At 52.5% G+C, this 23,961-nt stretch overlaps 1 protein-coding gene across 1 annotated transcript in view; it reads right to left on the bottom strand.

The window, feature by feature from the left end:
• The window catches only part of SHB (SH2 domain containing adaptor protein B), a 150,774-nt gene that overhangs the window by 25,648 nt on the left and 101,165 nt on the right, over positions 1-23,961 (bottom strand). The window contains exons 4-5 of the mRNA XM_030817438.1: positions 10,920-11,091; positions 3,677-3,796 (exon numbers count right to left, since the gene is read on the bottom strand). Coding sequence (XP_030673298.1) covers positions 3,677-3,796; positions 10,920-11,091 — 292 coding nt within the window. The remainder of the gene's footprint in view (positions 1-3,676; positions 3,797-10,919; positions 11,092-23,961) is intronic.

Genomic DNA, 23,961 nt, shown 5'->3' with positions numbered 1-23,961 from the left:
CCCTGGAGGCTGGGCCTGACTGTTCTCACCTCTGGACTCTCTCTGATGCCCAGCCCAGTGGCTGGTACAGAGGGCTCTGAAAAATATCTGCTGAGGGAAGGGTGCACGGAGTGTCCTCTGAGGCTGAACTCCCCCAGATCCTTTCTTCACCCTAGAACACCCTCAGGGCAGGACAAACTCACATGAAAATGGCCAGAGGCGGATAACCAGCATAGCTGGAATTCCAATGTCAATTTGCACCAAGCTCCTGACAGTGTCAGGAATGCCATTCCCCACCCACCCCTGCCAGGCAGGCCGTGAGTATTTGAGAGATCAGGCCCTTCACTTGGTGGCTTGCAAAGATGGTGCTTGCTCCAGGCAGCCAGGACATGCAGTACCAGGACGGTTCCCCTTGCGGTTGAGGTGATTCATTCCAGGGCGTTGCTCCCCAACCAGCAGCTGGACTGGTCATCAGGAGCTGGGGCTCCTCTGGGAAGCAAGTTCATCTCCCCTGAGTGGGCTGCCTGGCTCGGCCATAGGATGCCTAGCCCAGCCCACCTCCCCAATTCTGGCATTCTTCAGGGGAAAGCTGGGCAGGTAAGAACAACCCCGGCCTTTGGAGGTGGTGATCTAATGCCTCTAGATCTGCATGCAAAACTAGACCTTACCTCCAGCTCCTCTGGGCTCAGATGGGTCACCCAAATGACAGTTCCTGATAATGAGGTCCACGGGATGGGTGCAGGAAGGCAAACACAGAGTCTGATGGTAGAGGCTGCTGGGCTGCCTTCCCAGTCTCCCTCCACCGCCTCCCCTCACCTGGGAGGGGCAGGTGGTCCAGCCCACAGATGGGGACATGGGGAGAGTTAGAGAACCCCTGATGTCATTGGTGGAGGTGGCCTTAGAGCCCATCAAAGCCCAACTCCCCACTGGACAGATGTAGGGGAAGAAACTTGGTTACACAGGGACCAGCGAATGGCAGGACAGGACTCCTATCCAGAATTCTGGACAATAGGTCCTTCCTGTGGCTCTTAAAAATGGACTTCAATCAAACTGCAGGGCTGACCCCAGGTAACAGGGGCAGGGTAATGGGAATCACACTAGATAACACTGACACAGCACTGTCTGGGCTGGGAACACTGTCTATCAGCAGCTCATTGCCATATGCAGTGCACAGATGAGGACACTGAGGCCCCTATGGCGTGACTGGCCAAGGCCACAAGGCCAGTGAGTGCAGGAGGCCTGGCATGAGGCCTGTCCCCTGCCTTCCCCACCAAACACAGCCGGGCCCTTGGGACTACATGCCTACGCTGTGAGGGCAGAATCAATGTGTCGTCAAGGGTGGTCCTACCCTCTAGGGAATGGCACACCCCAGCGAGGAGGGGAAATGATGCTCCTGGCCCTCTGAGCCCCACTGTGAGCTGGCATCTGGGTCTGCTTTTATAACTGAGGGTACGCTGCATAGGGGATTGAGAAACGTATTCTGCAGGAGACAGCTGGTGCTATTACTTCTGCCACTGGTTCTAGGTTCCTTGTGTGCTCCCTGGTTGGGACCTCGGCCCTGACACATCCTGGGTACTCAATAGGCTGCTGTTCCCTCGAAGGCAGGTCTGCGCTGGAGTCACCACAGGGACCCAGTGTCAGCCAGGCAGGCCCTCAGTTCAAGGGCTCAGCACTTCCCCACCTCTGCCTGGATGAACAGGAAGCTGGAGCAGCTGATGGGGCTCTGGTCCTCTAGGATGAACGGCCTGGCTTGGCATGGAGTGCTCTGTCCCGTCCTCCCTGATCCTTTCGTGAAGGCCCCTCCAGGCCAGGCCCCCAGCCACGGGGATTCCAGGAGGAATGAGGTTCACTGAGGAACTCAGAGACAGATGGGGAGGGAGACAGAGTGATAACCCCAAATGACCAGTGCCCCAGAGAGTCCCTGGAGCACTGAGGAAGCCCAGTATGCAGGGAAGGCTGGTGACACTGAGTCCTGTCGCTGATGCCACCTGCTTCCTTTACCTCTCACAGCCCAGAAGAGCGCCATTCACCTTGACGGCCTCATCAGCATGCCTGGTGGTATGCACGCCCCCCGCCGCTGTCCTCTCCTCAGTCCAATTCTGCTCCTCTGGCTTTGGCCACCTTCTGCCCGGCCCCAGTTGCAGTTTAGCATATTGAACTTTCCTCGGCTGCCATAACCGACCCTATTCTTTCAGCCATCAGGTCTGATGGCAGACAACGAATTACGCAGGCACCAGCAGCCTGGAGAAGAGCAAGGTACCTATTTCTTGTTTGTCTTGAGTGCCCTACCCGCTGGGCTAGAAGTTCCCTCTGCATCCTCTCTGGTTAGGCGGTGGTCCAGCCTTTGGTCTTATTCCCCTAGTGATGACAGGCTCACTATCTTGAGTCAGCTTGGGTAGCTCTAATTCTTGATCTGCTCTGGCTGTTAGGAAACTTTTCCTCTTGCAGAGCTGGCATCTGTCTATGCATCGTCTGCCCACAAGTCCCCTGTCTGCACATCGGCTCCCTCTGCCCTGACAGTCCTTGAGAGATGCATGGTCCCCACCCTGTGTCCACATGCTCTCTCTTCTCTAGGTGGACTCCCAGAGCCTGTGTGCCTTGCCCTGCCTGCCTCTGCCCATGCCTGCCGCCCTCCTGACTCTGCAGTTTGTCACTGTCCCTCTCAGGGCAAAGCCCAGAAGGTGTGGGGGGAGGGGTCAGTCGTGAGCACAGAACACAGGCCAGTTTCACCTTTCCTGGTTTTACCGAAGCCTTTGTCTACAGGGCTGGCATGTGTGTGAGCTCTCCTGACAGACATGTCCCTGAAGGTCTGCTCTCCCTCCCACGGCCTCTAACAGCAGTAAGTGGGACAGAGAGGATGCCAGGCAGAGGGCTTCACTGCTTCTGGGGGGTCTGTGCTGGCTGAAGAGCCTGGGTTTACACCCCAATTATGTCACCAGCTCTCTATGTGTCCTTGGCAAATCCCTCCTTTCTCTGGACCTCAGTTTTTCTATAAAATGGGTTTAGGCATTCTTTTGGGTCCCGTCCAGCAATAGCACCCAACTAAAACATGCTTTTCTTATTTCTGGGCCTGCCATCCTGACAGAAATGCCTCACGAGTCAGAAAGACCTGAAGAGTTTCCAAAGCTGCGACAGGCAGTAACACCAGCTCTTCCCCGTGCTCCTCCTAGACTTTGTGCGACACCCAAACTCAGGCCCACCCAAACTGCAAGCCAGAGTGCTAGGAAAGGGTCATGCTCACAGTGGCAGAGAGTCACGGGCTGGTCACAAGTCCTGGCCCAGCCACTTGGGCCAGCCACACCGCCCTCCATGAGCCTGTTTACTCATCTGCAAATTGGCGACGATATGTTCCTCAAAAAAATCAAAGGACCGTCGTCGTGGGCTTCGAGAGCGGGATGAGGCATGCTAGGAGCTTCGTACCACCCCGGCTCACAGCAGATGTGAAAGCTTTCTTGGATAGTTAATATAAAATCCTAGGAGAAGGCCCCTCATCTTCTGGAAGGGCAGCAACGGCAAACATAAAAACTCCTCTGTATCCCAGGAGAATAGGATCCAATTGAAAAACCCAGGCTTGAAATAACGTGTGCTGGCAAGTTTCCCAGGGGACACTGGCGGGTCTTTCTGCCACAGACATGGCAGCCGGCTGCACTTGCAGAGGCTGCCGAGGAGGGCTGTGGGTGCTTGGGGCGGCACTCACCTCAGGGAGAGGGAGTAGTCATGCTTGCTGGTCTGGCTGTTCCGGACAAGGTAGCTACACTCCTTGCAGAGTCGCAGCAGGTTCTCGGCATCTCCTCTGCTGATGGCTCCGTGATACCATCTGTGGAGAGGGCAGAGAGTGCTCAGAGCCCAGCGCGATGAGATTCCCACGGCCCTGACCTGCCTTGGGAGACTCAGCACCCACAGAGAGCCTCCCTATACAAGCAGGCATGCACTGGTTCATTCCATGGGTACCCACTGCCCGCCTGCTGCTGCTGGGTCCTGGGGAGAGCACAGTGAACAAAACCCAGTCTCTTTTCACGGGAAGCTTATGCTCTGGTGCAGGGAGTCAGGCCACAGACACTCAAGTCATCACAGAGCACACAGTGAGGACAACCACCATGGAGATGAAGTGGCATAGGCTCATGCAGCTGGGGGCTGGTGAGGGACTATTTCAGGCAGGGTGGCCAGGGAAGCCTTCTCAAGGTGAGGTGGCTCACGCCTATAATCTCAGCGCTTTGGGAGGCCGAGGCAGGTAGATCACCTGAGGTCAGGAGTTCAAAACCAGTCTGGCCAACATGGTGAAACCCCATCTCTACTAAAAATACAAAAATTAACCGGGCGTGGTGGTGGGTGCCTGTAATCCCAGCTACTCAGGAGGCTGAGGCTAGAGAATAACTTGAACCTGGGAGGTGGAGGTTGCAGTGAGTTGAGATCACGCCACTGCACTCCAGCCTGGAAGACACAGCAAGACTCCAACTCAAAAAAGAAAAAAGAAAAGAAAAGAAAAAAAGAAGAAAGAAAAAAAAGTGACATTTCAGTGCAGACCTGCAGGAGGCAAGGAGGGAAGCCAGAGAGGAGCTTTCCTGGTAGACAAATCAGCAGTGAAGGCCAAGGCAGAAGGCTGCCTAGAGTGTTCTGGAAACAGCTAGGGGCCAGCATGGACAGAGGCAGCAAGGGGAAGCGGTGGGCAAGAGGTCCCGAAATGGGGCTGCAGCAGGGGCTTTTCTGTTTGAGCAACATGGAAACCATCAGAGGGTGCTGATGGGAGGGCCACGCTCTGACTCAGGGATGTGTGCAGACATGGATGGTGGGCAGTGAGGTAGCTGTCCATGCTCCTGTCAGACGGCTCTAGCACCACTTGGGCATGTGGGAATCCCAGCCCAATTACTGCTCCCAGACGCCATGCATGCCAGAGGAGGGCAGGCAGCAGAATCTGAGGGGAGGAGTGCTGTGCAGAGGGCCCGACTCATCCCCCATCTCCCATCAGAGGAGGAAATGGGAGCAATGCTTTTCTTTCTTTTTTTTGAGACAGGGTCTCATCCTGTCACCCAGGCTGGAGTGCCGTGGCACGATCATAGCTCACTGCTGCCTCAAACTCCAGGGCTCAAGCAATCCCCCCCACCCTTAGCCTCCAGAGTAGCTGGGACTACAGGTGCGTGCCACCATGCCTGGCTATTTTAAAATTTTTTCTAGAGACAGGGTCTTACTATGTTGCCCAGGCTAATCTCGAATTCTTGAGCTCAAGTGATCCTCCCACCCCACCTCACGAAGTGTCAGGATTACAGGCGTGAACCATTGCATCTGGCCTAATTTTCCTTGTGTATGTGTGTTGTGTGTGTGTTTCCTTTTTTTTTTTTGGTTTTTAGAGACAGGTTTTCACTCTATTGCCCTGACTGAAGTGCGGTGGTGTGATCATGGCTCACTGCAGCCTTAAACTCCTGGGCTCAAGGGATCCTCCTGCCTCGGCCTCCCAGGTAGTGGGCCTATAGGCACACACCGCCATGTCTGGCTCACTGATTTTCATGACTGGAAGAACGGACGGTAAAATTGCAGGGAAAGAATAAAGATCCTCACTGCCCATGAGTGGACACACTCAAAATACATTCCTGTTTACATGATGGTCTCTGCGTGGTAGTGGAGGGGGTGAGACTCAGCCAGGAGAGGCAGAGGCACTGGGCGGTACTGTGGCTGGAGTGTGCTTTTTCCACAGAGACATGGATGCTGCTCCGAATGGTGGCTCTGCTGCCCACTGGCCAGGCAAGCCACTGACCAGGCGGCTTCTATTAAGCGAGGATCATGCCAACCTCTCTTGGGTTGTGGGAATGTAACAAGTGGCCCTGCAGGAAGGGCTAACGTAGAGCCTGATGCGGGGTGAGTCTTAATTGACGGCAGCTGCAGCATTAGCAGACCGAGAATGCCCTTGCAGACTGCGTGGTGACATCCCCACCTACAATGGTTGCAGGCCCCTGCCCATCCAGAGGCTGCATTTTACACTTCCAGGTGCAAGTGGGGATGCTGCCTCCTGGTGCCTGTCTTAGAGTGTCCTGCAAACCGTGCCTCTGAGAGTTCCGGCACTGACATTCTCCTCAGAGAAAAACCCAAACCGCCCATCCCCATGCAATTCCCGCCACTCATGAGGCAGAGCTCAATGGTTAGTAGCAGTGGCCACAGCAAAACTAAAACCCTAAGAAAAAAAATCAACTTTAAAGTCAAGGACTGGAGAGTAAATGTGAGTGTCCTTGTCCATTGGGAATGTGGCCAAGTGGTGGATGGTCCAGGCGGTGGCCACCAAGCTGGACATCCGGAGGGGAGACTTTCCAGGGGAGAAGGCAGGAAGAGCATGCAGACCACAGACCCCTTTCTTTCTAAAGGTACAGAGAAATATGTAAAGAGGAACGTGAAGTTGGGGGATGCATGGGTTGCCACAATGAAAACACCACAAGTAAAACATTTCCTGAGACATGAAGGCCCATGTTATGCTTTAGAAAGGCTACATGGCTGTAATCAGGAGAAACAAAGACAGCATTGGCTTCGGAAGTAAGAGTTAACAGGCTTGGGAAGGCTGTCCTCTGGGAGATTTCACTGTGTAACACACCCTCAGTGGGCTGACAAAAACGTTTTACTACGAAAGCAAGTCCCAGCCATTTGAAGCTGAGCCGTCCTCAGGGAAAGGCCTAGAAGTGGTCTCTGGGGAGGTGCTGCGGGCCGTCCACCCTCCCTGAGCTCACCAGCAAGCCCTGCTCTGAGAGCGGGGCATGGCCTCTGGATTCTTGTTAAGGGGAATCCCAGGTGGTTAACAGGATAAGTACCAGTCCCTTCCCTGACTGCTCCACACAGAGGCAAGGGCAGGCGAGAGAAGGAGCAGAGGGTGCTGGATCGGGGGGCTGGGCCGGCACTGGCCAGCCTGTCAGCATGAGGCTGGAGACCAGGAGTCAGGCTGGGCTGGGCGGTCCTGTGGGGGGCTACAGCCAACTGTTGGGCCCAGAAAGGCCTTGCTTCACTTGGAAAGAGAATCCAGGCAGGAGGTCATCTCAGGGATGGGCTGGACCTCGTGGGGTTGGCCAGTCAGGTCAGAACCAGGGGGATTAGGGCGACTCAACTATCATCCTTCACCCCAGCCAATACCCATGAGCTCATCCAGTATTTACTCACCACTCACTATAACCTTGATCTCACGGGGCTGATGGAGGGAGAGGGAGAGTCAACAGAGAGATACAGGAAACAATTCCAAATAGTGACAAGGGTTATGCAGGCATCCTGGGGTTACGATAAGGCAGTGACTGGGGTTGGATGAGATGCCTGCTTAGAAATGAATGGGCAGGGGAGGCCCCTGAGGGGATGACACGTGGCCTGAGAACATGAGAAGGAGCCAATCGTGAAGAGCCAACGAAAACATCTCTGCAAAACAGGCAGCAAGTGCAAAGGTCCTGAGGTAGGACTGCGCTTGCGGTGCTCACAGAGCAGAAAGGCGGCAAGAATGGCCCAGGCACTGTGAGCAGCGGGCAGGAGGTAGGCCCAGTTCTTGTGCCCAGCAGGAGAAGTTTGATTTCATCCACAGCAATAAGAGTTTTAAGAGATGTTACTTGCCCTGGGAAATCTTACAGATGGTCAGTCAGGTTGGCGTGAGGAGGGGCCAGAGGAGACAAGTTAGGATGCTAGTGAAGTAGTTCACATGGCAGGTGGCTGCGGAGATGGAGGAATGATGGATTCTGGTGGTACTTTGGAGGGAGCACTGGCAGAATTTGGTAAAGCAACAGATGCTGGTGTCCAGCAAAAAAAGGAATCAAAATGATGACGGGTTTGTGGCTTGAGCCATAACTAGTTAGATGTGACACCGTTTATGGAGGTGCGGAAGCTGGGGGAGGGGCAAGTTTCGAGGAGAAGATCAGGAGCCCAGTTTTGAACACGTTAAGTTTGAGATGCCCACTTGTCAGCCAAATGGAGATGCCAGGAAGCAACTGGACGCAGGAGTCAGGAGCTCTGAGAGAGGTGTGGGCTGATGCTACGCGTCTGTGAGTCACCACCAGGATCCTGGGAGAGACAACCCAGGGAGAGCATGTAGCTGGAGACTGAGCCCTGGAAAGTCAGACCTTCAGGTCAAGCAGAGGCAAGGAGCCAGCAGAGGAGATGGAAGAGTGGCCAGGGAGGCAGGAGAAGCACCAAGCCCAGAGGCCCAGAAGGAGAGTGGTCAACTGTGGTGACTGCCATGGAGGACAGAGGGGGTCGTCTGGGGACCAGGGCAGAAAAGGGAGGCTGGTTGTGGTGGGTGAGTGAGAAGGGGAGGTGACAGAGAGGGGAGAAGTGCTGGCAGCTCTTTGGAGACTGTTTATTCATGCAACAGCTATTTACTCAGCACCTGTTACGTGCTGGGCACTGTTCTAGGCACAGGGGATGCAGTGGTGACCTAGACAAGTTCCTGCCCTCATGGAGTTTCTGTTCTCAGCAGGGGCAGTCGAGAGGAATGTTGAGTCAAGGTTGGCAAAGTTTGTTACGGGGACACGTTCATATGCTGATGGTAATGATGGAGGAAGGAAGAGGGGTGCGGGTGGGGCTGCCTCCAGGAGGCAGTGGGGACAGACCCTGAGCACTGGAGCAGCCTTTCTGCTGTCCCAGGAGGGAAGGCAGGTGGTATGAGCACCTAGGCAGATGTGTGCCTGCCCATCCATGGCCACCCCGTGTGACCTGGGGCATACCCCCAGTGCCTCGGTCTCCCCCTCCTACCTCCCTCTGTGCTAGGGTGGAGGAGAGGTTCAGACTGGAAGGCGCCTCCTGAACTCTAGAACAGCATCAGTTCAGGTGGGGGACTAGGTGATCCTCTTTACTGGGGTCATCAGGCTCTATGTGAAATGGGATTTTATCTTAAGCAAACCCCTTGGGTGAAGAGTCAGGACTTCTGACTCATCTTGGGGAGTTAATCGTGGGGAGATGACACGATGGGGGAGGAAAAGCCAGTCATGACTCTGGACTTGGCTGGGGGCCCCATCAAGCGGGAACAGGAAAGGAAAGAGAGCCCAACCCTCCCGCCTTGAGATGAAGGCTGAGTCTGGGGGTGGGAGAGGGCAGGCTGGGCCCAGACTGACCCAGGTAGACCTGGCCACTGCTGGTCAGGACGCACGCCGAACATCTGTGGGTCACAGTTTGTTGATTAAAAGAGCACAGTTTGATCAGAAATAAGCAAAACCTGTCAGACGATCTGCACAGCTGTGAGAAATGATTCACAGCACCGGCTGGGAGCACCCCCCACCCCCGATGTGCTCTGAACCGCAGGAGTGGAGCACTCACAAAGGTGGCAGAAGCCTCCAGAGGTGACAGCACTTGCTTAAAAGGGCAGCATGTGACGTCATTCGGAAAACCCTGCATCCTGCTCACCGAGTGAGAATTTCCTGTGAGGGGATGCCCTGCCGGCCATGCCAAGACCAGAATCCCCGGGCCAAGACAAATACAGTGCATGACACACACCAGGGAAGGCACGGACCATGTGTGGTTGTCAGCGAGTCTTGTGGCCTTATGTGTGCCTACTCTGTACCAGGAAAAGGGTGGGAATGAGCAAGGAGTAAGTGGAGGAGAGGGGAGGGGAGAGGGTGGGGTCTGGGTCACGAGGTTGGGGGCACTCTGAGCCGTGAGTCCTTGCTAAGGCTCTGCACCACTCTGGGCCCTGATGTTCTCATCTAGGCAATGGGCTGACAACCCTTTATTGCACATTTGCTTGTTTAAGCAGACAAGACACCTGAGGACACCAGCACAAGTCCCACACCTGCTTTGTCGAGTTCCTGGAGAAGCTCATTCTAGTCCAGGTATGAGGCACGGTTAGAAACTGAAAACATAGTTTGGAGACAATTCACAGAATGAATGGCAGGCTAGGGAGGTGGAACTTTGTCCTGGGGGTAATGTGGAGCCACTGAAGGTTTCAGAGCAGAGCAGGAACCTGCACCGAGGGATGACTTGGCAGAGCAAGGAGATGATAACCATGGCCAAGGGGAGGGGCAATAAAGGGCCTGGCCCTGCACAGTGCTGGGGGGCAGCAAGGATGGAAAGGGATATGAGACCTTGGGGGCAGCATGGATGGGACTTGGCCACTGACTGGAGGTGGGAAATCTCTGGGCAAAGGGGCTGAGAAAACCCGCATCAAGAGTGGAAAGGCCTTGCCCAACTCTAATAGTATCAAGCAGACATGGAGCAAGAACACGACTGTAGCTACAAAATAAATGTAATTTACACATAGTTTTACACTTAGGGGAAAGGATTTAGTTTCTATTTAGTTTTCCCAAGGACTTATTTGCTGCATGATGAAATGAGAAACTAGGATGTAAAAAGGAGGAGTGCACCTGTAGGCTCTTTTGCAGTTCCTCCTGCCATTGAAGGTAAAGGTGGCAACACAGTGTGGAGAGAACAAGTTCAGGGCTAGAAGCCAGGAGGTATGTGTTCCAGTCCTGGGCCTACCACTGGCTGGGTGGGAGCCTCAACCTTCCAAGAGCCTTAACCTGCCCATGTATACACAGAGGGGGAGGTAGGGGCAGACTAGAAGGCCCCTGGAGTTCTAGCATGCCTCAGTCTGGGAATTTTTTTTTTTTTTTGAGACAGGGTCTCGCTCTGTTGCCCAGGCTCGATTGCAGTAGTGTGATCACAGCTCAACACAGCCTCAACCTCCTGGCCTCAATTCAGTCTCCTGCCTCAGCCTCCCAAGTAGCTGGAACTACAGGGGCATGCCATCATACCTGGCTAATTTTTGTATTTTTTTTCTTTTTTTTGTAGAGACAGACTCTCACTATGTTGTCCAGGCTGGTCTTGAACTCCTAGGCAAGTGATCCACCCACCTCGGCCTCCCAAAGTGCTGGGATTACAGGTGTGAGCCACCACGCCCAGCCCAGTCTGTGGATTTTTAAAAGAAGATGACATGAAAGAGAGGGCAAAAACTAGGTGAACTGGGAGGTTAGGTTGGGCTTTGCTCCCTCAGAACTTACATTTGCTTCTCCAGGGGGACGGCAGGATCCACCCTTTCTCCTAGGATCCCGCAGAACTCAGGGCTCCCATGTTTGATAGGCTTAAAGCCCCCTCCAGGGGCACGAAGCTGGCGCCGCCGGTCCCGCGAAGGCGAGGGGGATGACTGCCGCTTCTCGTTGCCATTAAACTGTGCTGTGGGGAGAGAGAGAAAGTGCAGGGTTAGCAGAGCTCAGCCCAGGGAGCTACTGTGATGCACAGAAGGGTAACGTTCAGCTGCTCTAGTTGGCACTTTATAACTTGCAGGAGGAAGGGTTTCAAGCAATGACATAACACAGCACAAAAGATTTTGGCTTCCTAAGACAGGACACCCACATGGTCACAGCCCAGTGGTGCGTGTGAGGGGCTGGTTGAGCCTCCAGAGGCCACTGGGCTCAGCCTTACCCCCACAGGAACCTCTCTGTGGCCTCCAGCAGGGGGGCATGGCACTGCCTTGGGGGAGCTCTGTCCTCTGGACAGTTCTCAGGGGAAAAAGCTGTTTCTTGTATTGGGCCAAAAATCTGCCTCCAAGTGGCTCCTCTCCTCCTCTCATCCCACCTCAGGCCATACTGGCCACATCTGCCCCTTTCCCTGGGATACTCCTACAGAGTGCCACTTGGGGAGCATGCTACATCCCCTGTATTCAGATCCCCGGCATGGGCCCAGGACCCAGCGCCGAGGTGAGGCTAGAGCAGTGCCTATAGCACAGGAAGGGCCATTCCACATGCTCTTCTCCCTGCCCTGGGCCTGTGGGAGCATCGTTAACCCCCACAGGCTGGGGGAGGATGCTCCTTAAGGGAGACCCTGGAGACACCACAAAGGGCAGAAAGCACTGAGCTAAAACTGGAGTTGCCAGAGGGTTCCTGGAGACCACCTTGCCAGTTGTCCAGCTGGGCCTGTTTCCTTCTCTGAAAAACAGGGATAATGAAAGCACCCGTCTCATGGGGATTAAAGCAGGTGACACACCTAGAAATCTTAGCACTGTGCCTGGAACGTGGTCTGTGCTGTTATTATAAATCACACTTATCGTGTCTGCTCAATGCACACACAATACTAGGCACCTCACGGAAGCAACTGAACCAACCTGAGTTCCTCTCCTAAGCCTGCCAATGATTAGCTGCGAGCCTCGGCTACGCTATTGAACCTCTTTGAGTCCCCAGGCTGCTGTGAAGGTCAGATGAGAGGATACTCCAGTGCCTGACACACAGAGGGTACCTAAGAAACGAGGCTAGAGCCTGCAGAGGAAGGTTCCTGAAGCCGAGGCCAGCTGCAGGCTCACAAACATGTCCCTGGCTGTGCCACACAAAGGCATAAACCTCTCCTCTAACCAGCAAGCATGATTGTGGCAAGCTATCCTCCAAGCCCGGCCAGACACATGAAAATCAACCCCCATGCTCACAGAAGGTCCTGGAGAAACCTCAGCGCCGGTGGGGAAATGTGCTGTCTGCTGAAACCGAGAAGCGTGATGAACCTGTTCTACATCTCAGCCACTGAACCATCTTCCCTATCAGGGATTGTGGGGCATTTCTGTCCCTCTAAGACACTCTTTCTCCATTAACCACTTTGGAAAACAGTGGGAAGGGAGGCTCTTGCCAACAGAAGGCTCCAGAGACACCGGACCCACCTGCTTTCCAGACTGTGCTGAGCGTGTGGCCAGCCTGCTACCCAGCAGTGACACCAGCAGGTAGTCCACCCGCGATGACGCTCCTAACCACTCATCCACATGTACTAGGCACAGTTCAAGGCCGGGAAAATAGTGGTGGGCACAACAGACAGAGATCCCTGCCTTATGGAGCGCAGCGGCCCTGTGAGGAGAGACAGGCAATAAATCAATCTGCCTATCAGTGGCTGGTGACAAGTGCCACTGAGAAAAATACAGCAGGGCAGGAAAGCCCTCTCCAAAGGTGACATCTGAATAAATACCTGAAGGGAGGGAGGAACATCTGTAGGAAGGACACTCCAGGCAGAAGGAAGAGCAAGTTCAAGGGCCCTGGGGTGGGACTGTGCCTAGAGTGAGACACAAAATGACCCAGAGTGACTGGAAGGGAGTTGGGAAGGAAGCCGGGCTTCCCAGTCTTGGGAAGGACTCTGGCTTTGTTCTGAGAGACGTGGAGAGCCGCTCTGACCAGGCGCTTCCTTACAGGATTGCTGTGCTGAAAAGAGATGGAGGCAAGGGGTGTATGGGAACACTCTGGACTCTGTCCGATTTTTCTGTGAACATAAAACTGCTCTAGAAAGTACAGCTGGCTAATTAGAGGGACAGAGAGCATGTGTACACGGGCACACAGGAGGGCAGCGAGGCAGTGCCCACCAGTGGTCAGATCCAGCCACATTCTGCAGGCAGAGATGGAAGGACTCACCCGTGCATGCAAAGTGCAGCGTGAGAAGAGGAGGACTGTGGGTGACCACAGGCTGTTGACCTAAGCGCTGGAAGGATGGGCTGGCCTTACCCACAAGAGGAAGACTCACCAAAGGTCCTAATTAAGCTTCCAGAAAGCAGCATGGAGGCCATGCCTTAACCTAGGGATACTCACAGCTCCGCGATGCCAGGGCTGGTGGCGTGGAGAGGGGGCAGAGCGAGGACTCGCTAGGGGTTCCTGCCCTTCCTTCTGGCCACAGTTCCGTCCTGTGTCAAACTACACACAGACAGCAATGACCTCAAGGCCTTCCCAGGGGACAGGTCCTGGGGCTGGAGAGTGAGAAGGCCCTTTCGCATCAGCTGATAAGGGGGCTTTTGTGGTAGTGGCCTAAAACCTGGAGCTGGGGCCCTAGCACACACATCACCACCAGCATCTACCCCTCGCTGGCCTTCCAGTAGCCTGGATCTCCCACTGGGGTTCCGGCTGAATGATGGCACCCTCATAGCAACCAATCATGGGACATATGGTCTTGGACAGGGGGTTGGGAGGAGAGAAAGAGGTGAAGCAGGTTTTTACCCGAGCCCCTACTTTGCAGAGCCCTCCATGGGTGACCTTGGGCAGGGGAGAGCACTGGGGCTAGATAGACAAATTGGGGCCATGTCATCCTGGAGCCCCTTTCTAAAGAGCTTGGACCTGAACTTATGGATGGGGATAATCAGAGAATGGGCTTTAGAGACCTCTCTGAGTGCTGGTGGAGGGTGGGTTTGGGGTCAATCCTGAAGACGGGAAGACCAGTCAGGGAAAGGTGACAGAGGCTGACCCCCTCAATGACGGGAGGGATGTAGAAGCTTGACTATTTGTGGGAGTGAGTCCGGGATGACTGCTGTGTGATGCCCAGATTTCTGGCTTGGGGGAGGGTGATGCCCCCATTGGGATGGGCACAGAGGGGGATGTGGTCAGGGAGCATGGGACCAGCCTGCACTTCTCCATGATGCCTCCCTGCTGCTAATTTTCTGGTTGTCAGGAATAGGGAGGATATAACTCAGCAGGCATCCTGGCCCATAGGGCTGCCAGCGTTGAAAGGCAGCGGATTGGCCTGGCATAGGAAGGGGACTAAGCTGGAAGTGAGGTTCTGGGCTTAGTTTTGCCACAGGCTCAGGAGACCGAGGGACCAGATGAATTATAAGTCACTTTCACTCCTGACATCCTGGGGCTCCACTGGCTAAAATCAGGATTGGGGGATTTCTGCCAATATAAATCTCTACAATCAACATCCCGACACAGAAGGTGAGCAGAGAGGCATGGAGCACAGAACATGATTGTGGAGGGAGCCCAAGCTTTTCGGCACAACCCAAAAGGCTCTCTAGGACCCGGCTGCTTGTCCAGCCTCAAGTCCACCAATCTCTTCACCTCACTGATACCACTTACCCTCCAAAGGTCACCTATTTCAGGAAGCCTTCCTGGACCTCACCTCTCCCAAGACTCACCTTGATCTTAGCACCCTAATTGCGTGTCCTTCCTGGTTCCCGGTGAGCCACCTGAGGGTAGGGGCTGTATCATGTGCCCCTTCCTTCATACCTAGCCCATTACTGGCAACATAACAGGTGCTCAATAAGTGATTAAATGAAGAAACTTAATGAACTGCTGTTTTGCTTTATTGGGAAAAAAAAATCGGTTTCATGCCAGATAAATTGGATAAAAACTAGCAATGTCCTAGTCAACACTGTAATTCCCCACTGAAATAATTTATACATTTGCTGGCAAGCTTAATAGTATAGCCATATATCTTAGAGAGAACAGGTGGTGATGAGTGACAGGCTTAATTAGGCAAATCATTTCACCTAAAATACAAATATACAAACTTCAAGTGCAGTGATTTGGCAGCCTAAGAAAAAAAATGTTAAGAACAAAAGCACCAAACACAACTGCTCTCATTCCTTCTAATTACGTTTCTCCTTAATCTGCAATTTAACATGGCAATTCTTTTAACTTAGTGATTTTTCTGCAAAAGATAAAGACACAATCCCTCAAAAGAATATCTGCATTTAGAGAAAAAATATGTTACCCCCGTGAGTCATTAGAATGACAGAACCTAATTAATTTCACCTGTGGGCAATTAAAAATGGAAGTCGGAATCTGAAGGAGGAAAGTAAGACTCAGAGCTGGGCAGGTTGAGGCTCTGGGAGCCCTTCTGACTTTGGTTCCGATGATGGGGACCAGACCCTGGTGGTTGATGGGAGAGAGAGCCTGGTCAATGTCTTTCCAAAAGTTCTGCCATGGTGGCAGGACTCATTCCTTGGGACCCAGCTCAAGTGTCTTGCTTCTGGAAGCTTTCCTGGCCCTCCCATCTGGATTGGTCCCCTTTCTGCTTGTATTACAGATTTTACATCAATCAGTCCTGAAGTGTGGTCACTGCCAACAACAGAAGACAGCATCCAAGACACCTAGCTTAGCTCTATCCCTCCTACTGGCCCTGCCACCTGGGTAACGGGTAAGGAACGGCGGTCCAGAGGAGTGGTAGGAGGAACTCCTCCAGGGTCTCAAAGCCAAATAGCAGGGCGAGGGTCAAGCCCAGGACTGCAGGCCTGCAAGGTCAGGCTCACCCCACCCTTGGGTCTTCATTCCGCACAAGAATACCTGAGGGCTGCTGGTCTGGCAGGAGCCGGGCCTCACTCATCTGGCCTCCCTGCTGTGCACTTCCTACTTCTAGGCCTGGAATTACTGCCCTTCTGCTCCATCTGAATGATGTCTAGAAAAGGTCTGGCACAAACGCCACCTCCTCCACAAAGCTTACCCTGATCCCACCTGCAGAGAATTATTGTCTTCCTCTGGGTGGCTCCCAGCCCTCAGTACATCTCCTGTGGCTCAGGGGGCACCCACACCACTCCTCTCAGTCAGCCTGGGTGCTGTGGGTGCTGCGCCTGGGATTTATTTTTCTTTGCCCTCTCCAGGCTCTTGTCTGCCCCTAACTCACACAAGTTTCATGTGGAGAAGGTGCTTGGATGAGATAAATGTGTTCCTTCAGGGTGGATCTCTTTCCACTGTCCTGTCCACTGTTCAGAGCTGGCCAGAGAGTAAACTCCAAAAAGCCGATGGACCTCTAAAGCATAGCTCTCCTGGGCTTGCAAACCCTCCCTGGCTCCCCAGTGCCCCAGGACAAAGGACAAATTCATTCCGGCACTCAAGTTCCTCTGAATTTGATGTAATGATGCATCTTCCCCTGCAAAACCCCTGTGGGTTCCACACCCACCCTTAGGTTCCAATCACAAAGGACAGCCAGTCCCCAGATCTATCATCTGCCTTTTTGTCTTTAAGGCTTTGTTTGGCTAAGTCTACCCTCTAGAATCCCTTTACTTCACTATTTCTCTGCAAAAACCCCAGCTATTCTTCAGAGCTCACCTCCAACGTTACCTCCTGGGGTAGGTTTTGCTCTAGACCCCCAGGTAGAATTCCTTTCTCCTCCTCTGAGCTCCAAAGTCTGCACCACTGTCCTGGCACTGGCCTCTGCAACACTGAGGCATGTAGGTGTCTTCTCAGAATTGGACACTTTGCAGAGATGGGGCCATGTGCCTCAGTCTCCTTGGAGTCTCCCCATGGCCGACCTGCAGCTAACTCTGATGAATGGCCCATGGCTGAAACCCACCCAGGGAATGGAGGAGCTGCAGTGGCTCGACTCACAGTTTAGGAGTCAGGAGGACCTGGGTTTGAATCCTGTCTCTGTCATTACTGAGTGACTTGGGGCATGTTTCTTAAACTTCTTTGAGCCTTAGCTGCCTCATTTGCAAACCAGGGCTGACAATACCTGTACCGTGAAGGTAACAGATGATGTACCAAGGTTCAGGCAGGCCCCCTGTAAGCGGGAGACCCTGACCCATGGTCACATCTATGCTCTGATACAATCAATGCCTTTATAAGAAACCACCCCTTTTTCTGACTCCTGCTGAAATTCCGGAGTCAGAAGCTCCAAGAAGATAAGGCATTTCATTCTGTTTTAAGCCTAAATCTCCAATACCTAAAACAGTGTCTGATGTACAGTGGATGCTCAACATCTGTTGAAGGAACGAACCTGCACCCTGCTCAGCAGGACTGTAAATCTTCCATTCATCAGCCAACAAAGGAAACTCAGGAGCTGGGCTCACTCAAGTGATTTTGGGAACAGTTTTGAAAAATGGCTTCATCTTTCTTTTTTTTTTTAAGAGACAGGGTGTCACACTCTGTTGCTCAGGCTGGAGTGCAGTAGCATGATCATAGCTCAATGTAACCTTGAACTCCTGGGCTCAAGCCATCCTCCTGCCTCAGCCTCCCAAGCAGTTGGGACTACAGATGCATGCTACCATGCTGGGCCAAGTTTTTTTTTTTTTTTTAAGTTATTTTTTAAGTTTGTAGAGGTGGCATCTCACCATCTTACCCAGGCTGGTCTTGAACTCCTGGCCTCAAGTGATCCTCCTACCTCAGTCTCCCCCAAATGCTGGGATTATAGGAAGAAGCCACCACGCCTGGCCCAGCTTACTCTTTATTTAGTGATTCCTGCTCATGGGCAGGCACCATAGAGGACTTAAAGTCCATGTTCTCCTCTAGTCGTTGTGGCAAACCTATGAGGTCAGTGCTATTACTGCCCTCGTTTTTACAAGTGACGCCTGGTATGGTTAGGTAACTTGCCCAGGGCAATAGGAACAGGTTGCTATGACAGGCAATGGGTCCCAGGGCTAGCCCTTGAGCCCTCTGCTTTGGGACTGCAGCCCTGGGCAGCCTCCCCAACCCAGGAGTGCCTTCCCCAGCTGAGGTGCAGTGAGAGAAGAGCTGACAGTCTGCCACACATCCTCTTGTCCTCACCATTGACCAAGGATGCGGGCAGTGGCCTCCGGGGATAGAGGGTCATTCAAAGAGAACTGGAACAGAGCAACAGGACCCAGAGGAGACTGGCATGGTTCTGACTGTCTGGCTGCTTCTTTCTGGCCTGAAGTCTATGACCCTCTCAGTTCTCCAGTATAAGATGGAGTTTCCTTTAAGCAGAGGCAATAAAGGTTGGAACGATGAAAAACAAGGCACCGTGTGTAGACTGCTTGCAAGGAGCTCTCAACCGCCAAAGGCTTCTTAGCCCCTCTGCGCATGAGCTGGAATGAACATGGGCCACATGTGTAAACCATATGTGGCTGACAGGAGGGGCTTGAAGGCTGTTGCAGCCCTGGTGTTGGTTCACGAATGTACAGAGGCAGAGTCAAGGTGCCCAAAGCCTTGCACAGTCCCTGGCAGGGGTTCCTGCACAGCACCAACAGCTAGGCTGGGACTCTGGGGTGTTGGTGAGGGGGAAAGGTGGGTGAGAGTGGGGAGAGCTGAGGTGGAGAGCACAGAAGGCGCTGCTGCCCACATAGTTGTGCGACCCCAGGAAGGGGCAAGGAGGGGAGATTATGCATTGGTTTGGGAGGTAGTGTGGACTACATGACCCCCGGAGTCTATGAAAATGCCATCAACTTTCACAACAATGCACTAACACCTGTAGATGACTGAAACTCTGTTCGCATGACAATGGGCCTCTGCTGTTTCAGCTTTCCCAACAACATACCATATCATCTCATCTGACCCTCACCAACACACAGCAAGACAAGTATTAGAATTCCCAAACAAGTATGAGAATTACCATTTTATAGATGACACAACCGAGGCCCAGAGAGGTGAGGCCCCTTCTTCCCTCTAGTTCAAGAGTGAGTTTCGCTCACCCACCTACCCCACCTGCCTAGTGAGTGTACGTTCCTTTCAGGTACCTGTAGGACAAGTGGCTCAGCAAATGTTTGATTTGTATTTCCAGGATCACCAACAAGAGGCCTCTGTGTTCGCCTGGAAGACACACACAGGCCTCAGGGCATTGTGCTGCCACTCGTGATGGGAGGTGCCTGAAAACAGAGGTCCTCATTGTGAGGGGAGGCGGCCAGCAACTCACCACAAAGCAGGCAAGCGGGAAGGCTGTGAGGCAGGTGCCAGGACGCTGCCTGGGTTCCAGGAATGCTGTACACACATGTCCAAGCCTGGGATGGGGATGGCGGGCCTGGCAGAAGGGGCGTGCCTTTGTCCTCTTATTTGTGACATCCCCAGAGGAAAAATGAATGCTATTACTGGGAGGAAAGACTCCACCCTAAGATCTGCTGCTTGACTACAGGAAATCTAAAGATAAAGCCCGATGAAGATGATGAAATAACCCGAACACAGAGGCCTCTATGGCTGCCAAAGCAAGCCACATTTATTGTCATAACTCATTATGCAGATGGGAAATGGAGGGCTGGAAAAAGGACTGACTCACCCAGAGTCAACAGTTAGACGTGAACTTGGACTTGAGTCCAGGTCTCCTGAATCCTGGAGGCCCCTAATAAGTTCAGCACAAACCCTGGGTGAGTGCAATACAGTCTCAGAAACAACCATAGTAACCACGGTGATACATCTATGAGCACTCACTGTGCCCCCAACTCTTAGTGCATAGTACCACCCCCACTGTACAGACGAGGAAACAGAGACAACTTGGCCCAGGTCATCCCACCAGCAAGTGACAGCACAGGACTTTAAATCCAGATACCCCTGGCCCCAGCACCTGAGCTCCTTCCTGAGTTCTGGGCCAGGCCCATCTGTCAGACATACCTGGGACCTACACACGTCTGATACAGTATGTCTCCCAACACTTTCACTTGCAGACAACCACAGACACTTATTTAGAATCCTAGAGCCTGGGAAAGTGACTTTTTCCCCATCCACAAGCCCAAAGACCTGCAAGGAGCAGGCTGGGCATTTATGGAAATGAGTCTCCCTGTCCATAAGACCCAAAGTCCCAGCCCCACTGTGTATGTTTCTCTGCTGCCCATTGTGGATGGCTGTGAGGGAGGCCAGGAGAGATGAGGAGTGGATGTCGGGGGGACAAGCCAGGTACTGGCCACAAATATGGCTTGCTAGGGCTGCCTGCACCCGACCAATACACCAGTCTCCAGGCCCACAATGTGGCATCTGGATTCATAGTCAATCCTCAGACAGGCAGGGACATGCTGTCCACTTGTTCCTGGGAGTTGAGACCAGAGGTGGCAGCCACAGCAGTCAACGGCTACTCAGAAATTCTCTCCCACTGCCTCACCTAGTGAGGAGACAGGTATGCAGCATGCAAGAAAGACATGAAAACACACCGTCTGTGTGTGGGCAGGCCATGAGATTTACTGGTATTCTACTGCTCCTAAGAGAACACAGGGTTGGTTTTCCTGAGACCTGATTTACTCAAATATCTTTTTTTTTTTCTCGAGACGGAGTCTCGCTCTGTTGCCCAGGCTGGAGTGAGTGGCACAATCTCGGCTCACTGCAACCTCCACCTCCGGGGTTCAAGTGATTCTCCTGCCTCAGCCTCCTGAGTAGCTGGGATTATAGGTGCCTGCCACCACGCCCAGCTAATTTTGTATTTTGGGGCCAGGGTATCTGGATTTAAAGTCCTGTGCTGTCACTTGCTGGCGGGATGACCTGGGCCAAGTTGTCTCTGTTTCCTCATCTGTACAGTGGGGGCGGTACTATGCACTGAGAGTTGGGGGCACAGTGAGTGCTCATAGATGTATCACTGTGGTTACTGTGGTTGTTTCTGAGACTATATTGCACTGCACACGGGGTTTATGCTGAACTTGTTAGGGGTCTCCAGGATTCAGGAGACCTGAATTCAAGTAGAGACCTGGATTCAAGTGGAGACAGGGTTTCACCATATTGGCCAGGCTGGTCTTGAGCTCCTGACCTCATGTGATCCACCCACCTCAGCCTCCCAAAGTGCTGGGATTACAGGTGTAAGCCACTGCGTCCGGCCTGATTTACTCAAATATCTGAGGGCTCACTGTGTGCCAGGCACAGATCGCAGGTGTGAACAAGACAGGCAGGGTCTCTGACCTCAGGGAACTTAAAAATCTCCACATGAAGATCTCTGAGCTGCCAAACAGAAGAGCAAAGGTATTCTATCAAATCTTTTTTTTCCACTGAGGAGACAAAGGCACTTGGAGGAGTATTTCTATCAATGTAATTAGCAGATGAAACAAAGGTATTAAACATTGGTGTTTTTCTTCTCTCCTTTTTTAAAGATTACTAAATGAATTTATTCATATGTCAAATAGAAAAACCAACTGGAAAAACCTGTCCCTCAGTAACACATTAGCCAAAGGAAGCAACTGATCCCCGTTCTCTCACTGAAACCCCCCTTTCCTGGGCAGACCTGCTGTTCACACATGTTAAACATTAATTACAACTGTTACTCATTACATAGCAAAAAGCATTTGGTACAAATACAATTGTTAATTTCCTCACAGTCTCAAGGCATTCTGGGAAGCTATACAGGGGACAGGAAGCATCATAGGAGCCTAAGGGGAGCCAGTTTGGAAGAGACAGCATTCTCCTGGCTAGGACAGGTGGTGGTGGCCGGGTTTAAGATTCTCCAAGGGACCCTCTGCAGATGCCAGGGCCCTGTTTATTCTGAGCACATGAAGATGAGTTACATAGCTTGGTGGGAATAGCAAGTGTGGAGCAGTGCCCTACACACACAATGGTGGCATTAAACCAGCTTCAGGGCGACTGTGTTTGAGGGGGACAGTGACAAGTCATGAGGGCAACATGGTATGGGTGCAACTGCTTCTGCCTTGTACCGGTGTGCAAGGGAATGTCCAGCCTGACCCCAGACACACACAGGATATCAAGGCAGCAGTGGAGAGAACAAGTGCTCTGCAGTCAGACTGGCCCAAGTTCACAGCTGTGTGACTGTGGGCAAGCTGCTCACCCTCTCTGAGCTTCAGTACTGTCATCTGAGTGATGACAATGAAGTGACCCCTACCTTGCAAGGCTCTGTAGGGTTAACCTATGCCAGGTTTATAATTATTGCTCAATAAATGTTAATTTCCTGTCCCTGGTTCCTCCTCATCCTTCCTTACCTTAATGGGATTATTTTAAATTAGCTAGTTGAGCTGGCTGTGAGATAATTCACAGTTGTTTAGGAAACAGACATACCTGGGGCCTTACTTTTTCCCTTTTAGCCTCACTTGATGAGGCTTTGAAGGTGTCAAAACTCAAGAGGGAGGCTGCCTAAGGAGTGATACCATAGCGTAAGCACCTCACACGCTGACAGTGTCTAGTGTGTATCTAGCTATTTCAGAATAAACCAACGTACTCCAGTACAGGGTGTAGTAGGAGCACAGAGGGGAAGGAACTGGTTGTGTCAGGGAAGGCTTCCTGGAGGAGGTGACTTCCCCTCCCTAACTCTACCCCAACCCCACACCTAATACAAAGCATGTACTCTGTTCCCTCCATGTTCTCAAAGTGGGTTCCCCAGATGGCAGCATCAGCATCACCTGGGAACTTGTTGGAAATGCAAACTCCCATGCCTCACCCTGGATCTACCGAATCAGGAACCCCGGGGGTGGAACCCCAGCAATCTATATAAACTTCCTCCAGGTGATTTGGATGCCTGCAAGTTTAAGACTTACTGCTCCAGGCAAAAAAGAAATCCACAGACGTGTCAGACCTAGAACAGGGAAGGCGCGGATCGGAGGAAGGCCCCGGGGACCCTCTCCTACCCAGGGGACCAGTGGCCCAATCCTCGGGAGGGACTGAGTAAAGAATGGAAGAACCAGGGGACTCGTTAGAACTGTTGCTGGAATTGAGATATGGGGTTTCCTGAAGAAGTGTTGCTTTCCACACCATCCGTGCTTCCCATTGCCAGGCATAACTGGGAATGAGCTTTGGAAACAGGTCCTCTGTGGCCACTAAGTACTTCTTCATGCAGCATGGTTTTTATGTTAAATTGAATTTTATGTAATATAGCAAGCCCTCTCTGAACACCAAAACCAATTCTTACATGCATGATCCTTAAGGGCTTACCACGTCTTTTCATTCAGATCTTTTGTTTTTATTTAATCAACACAGAGATCCAGTGTGAGAAGTTGTGACCATCCCCATTTTACAGATAAGTAAACTAAGGCTCAGGGAGACTGAACAGTCTGTCTCAGGTCCCGAAGCGGTGAAGGGTGGAGCCGGCATGTGAACTTGGGACTGTCTGACTCCTCCCATTGCCCCATGGGTCCCAACATGCAAGATGCTGTCCTAAACTTCTAGGGCAGAGAAATCTGCCAAGGAGCTAGTAGGGAAGACAGATAAGTACCCAAAATAAGTATGCTGAGCAGTATTTGAGTCATGTGTCTTTTATCTTTGCTCTGAGGCAGACCTGGCTGAGCCAAGGACACTGCCTGAAGAGTAACTTTCATGGAGACAAAGCTTCAGACGGTGAATTGAAATGAGATGACTTAGTTTCTCAAGAAGGTCTGGGGGCCCTCAAGAAGGCCCTTCTTGAGAAGGGCCTTCACACGCCCTCCTGTCATCTGGCTCCTCTATCAAGCTCAAGAGCTGCAGTTACTCACTTCTCAGATACAAGTGCAAATTATTAAAGACATAGCCATTTACTCACTGGGTTAAAAGGAAATGCTGGTCATTCCTCTATGTATGGCCTGACTGGCTCTGCCATGAGGTCTCCAGCTGTTCCCTTCTCCACTCTGAGCCTTAATTTCCCCAGAAGGACAGGGAGTGGGACTCTATGGTATGTGGGACTCTATGGTATGTGGGCCCCTCTCTGTGCTGAGTGGTGGCAGGAGAAGACCAACCCATGGGATGGCACTGGTCC

The sequence above is a fragment of the Nomascus leucogenys genome, chromosome 8 (assembly GCF_006542625.1).
Source record: "Nomascus leucogenys isolate Asia chromosome 8, Asia_NLE_v1, whole genome shotgun sequence".
Taxonomy (NCBI): Eukaryota; Metazoa; Chordata; class Mammalia; order Primates; family Hylobatidae; genus Nomascus; species Nomascus leucogenys.
This window is presented reverse-complemented; position numbering and strand designations above follow the sequence as displayed.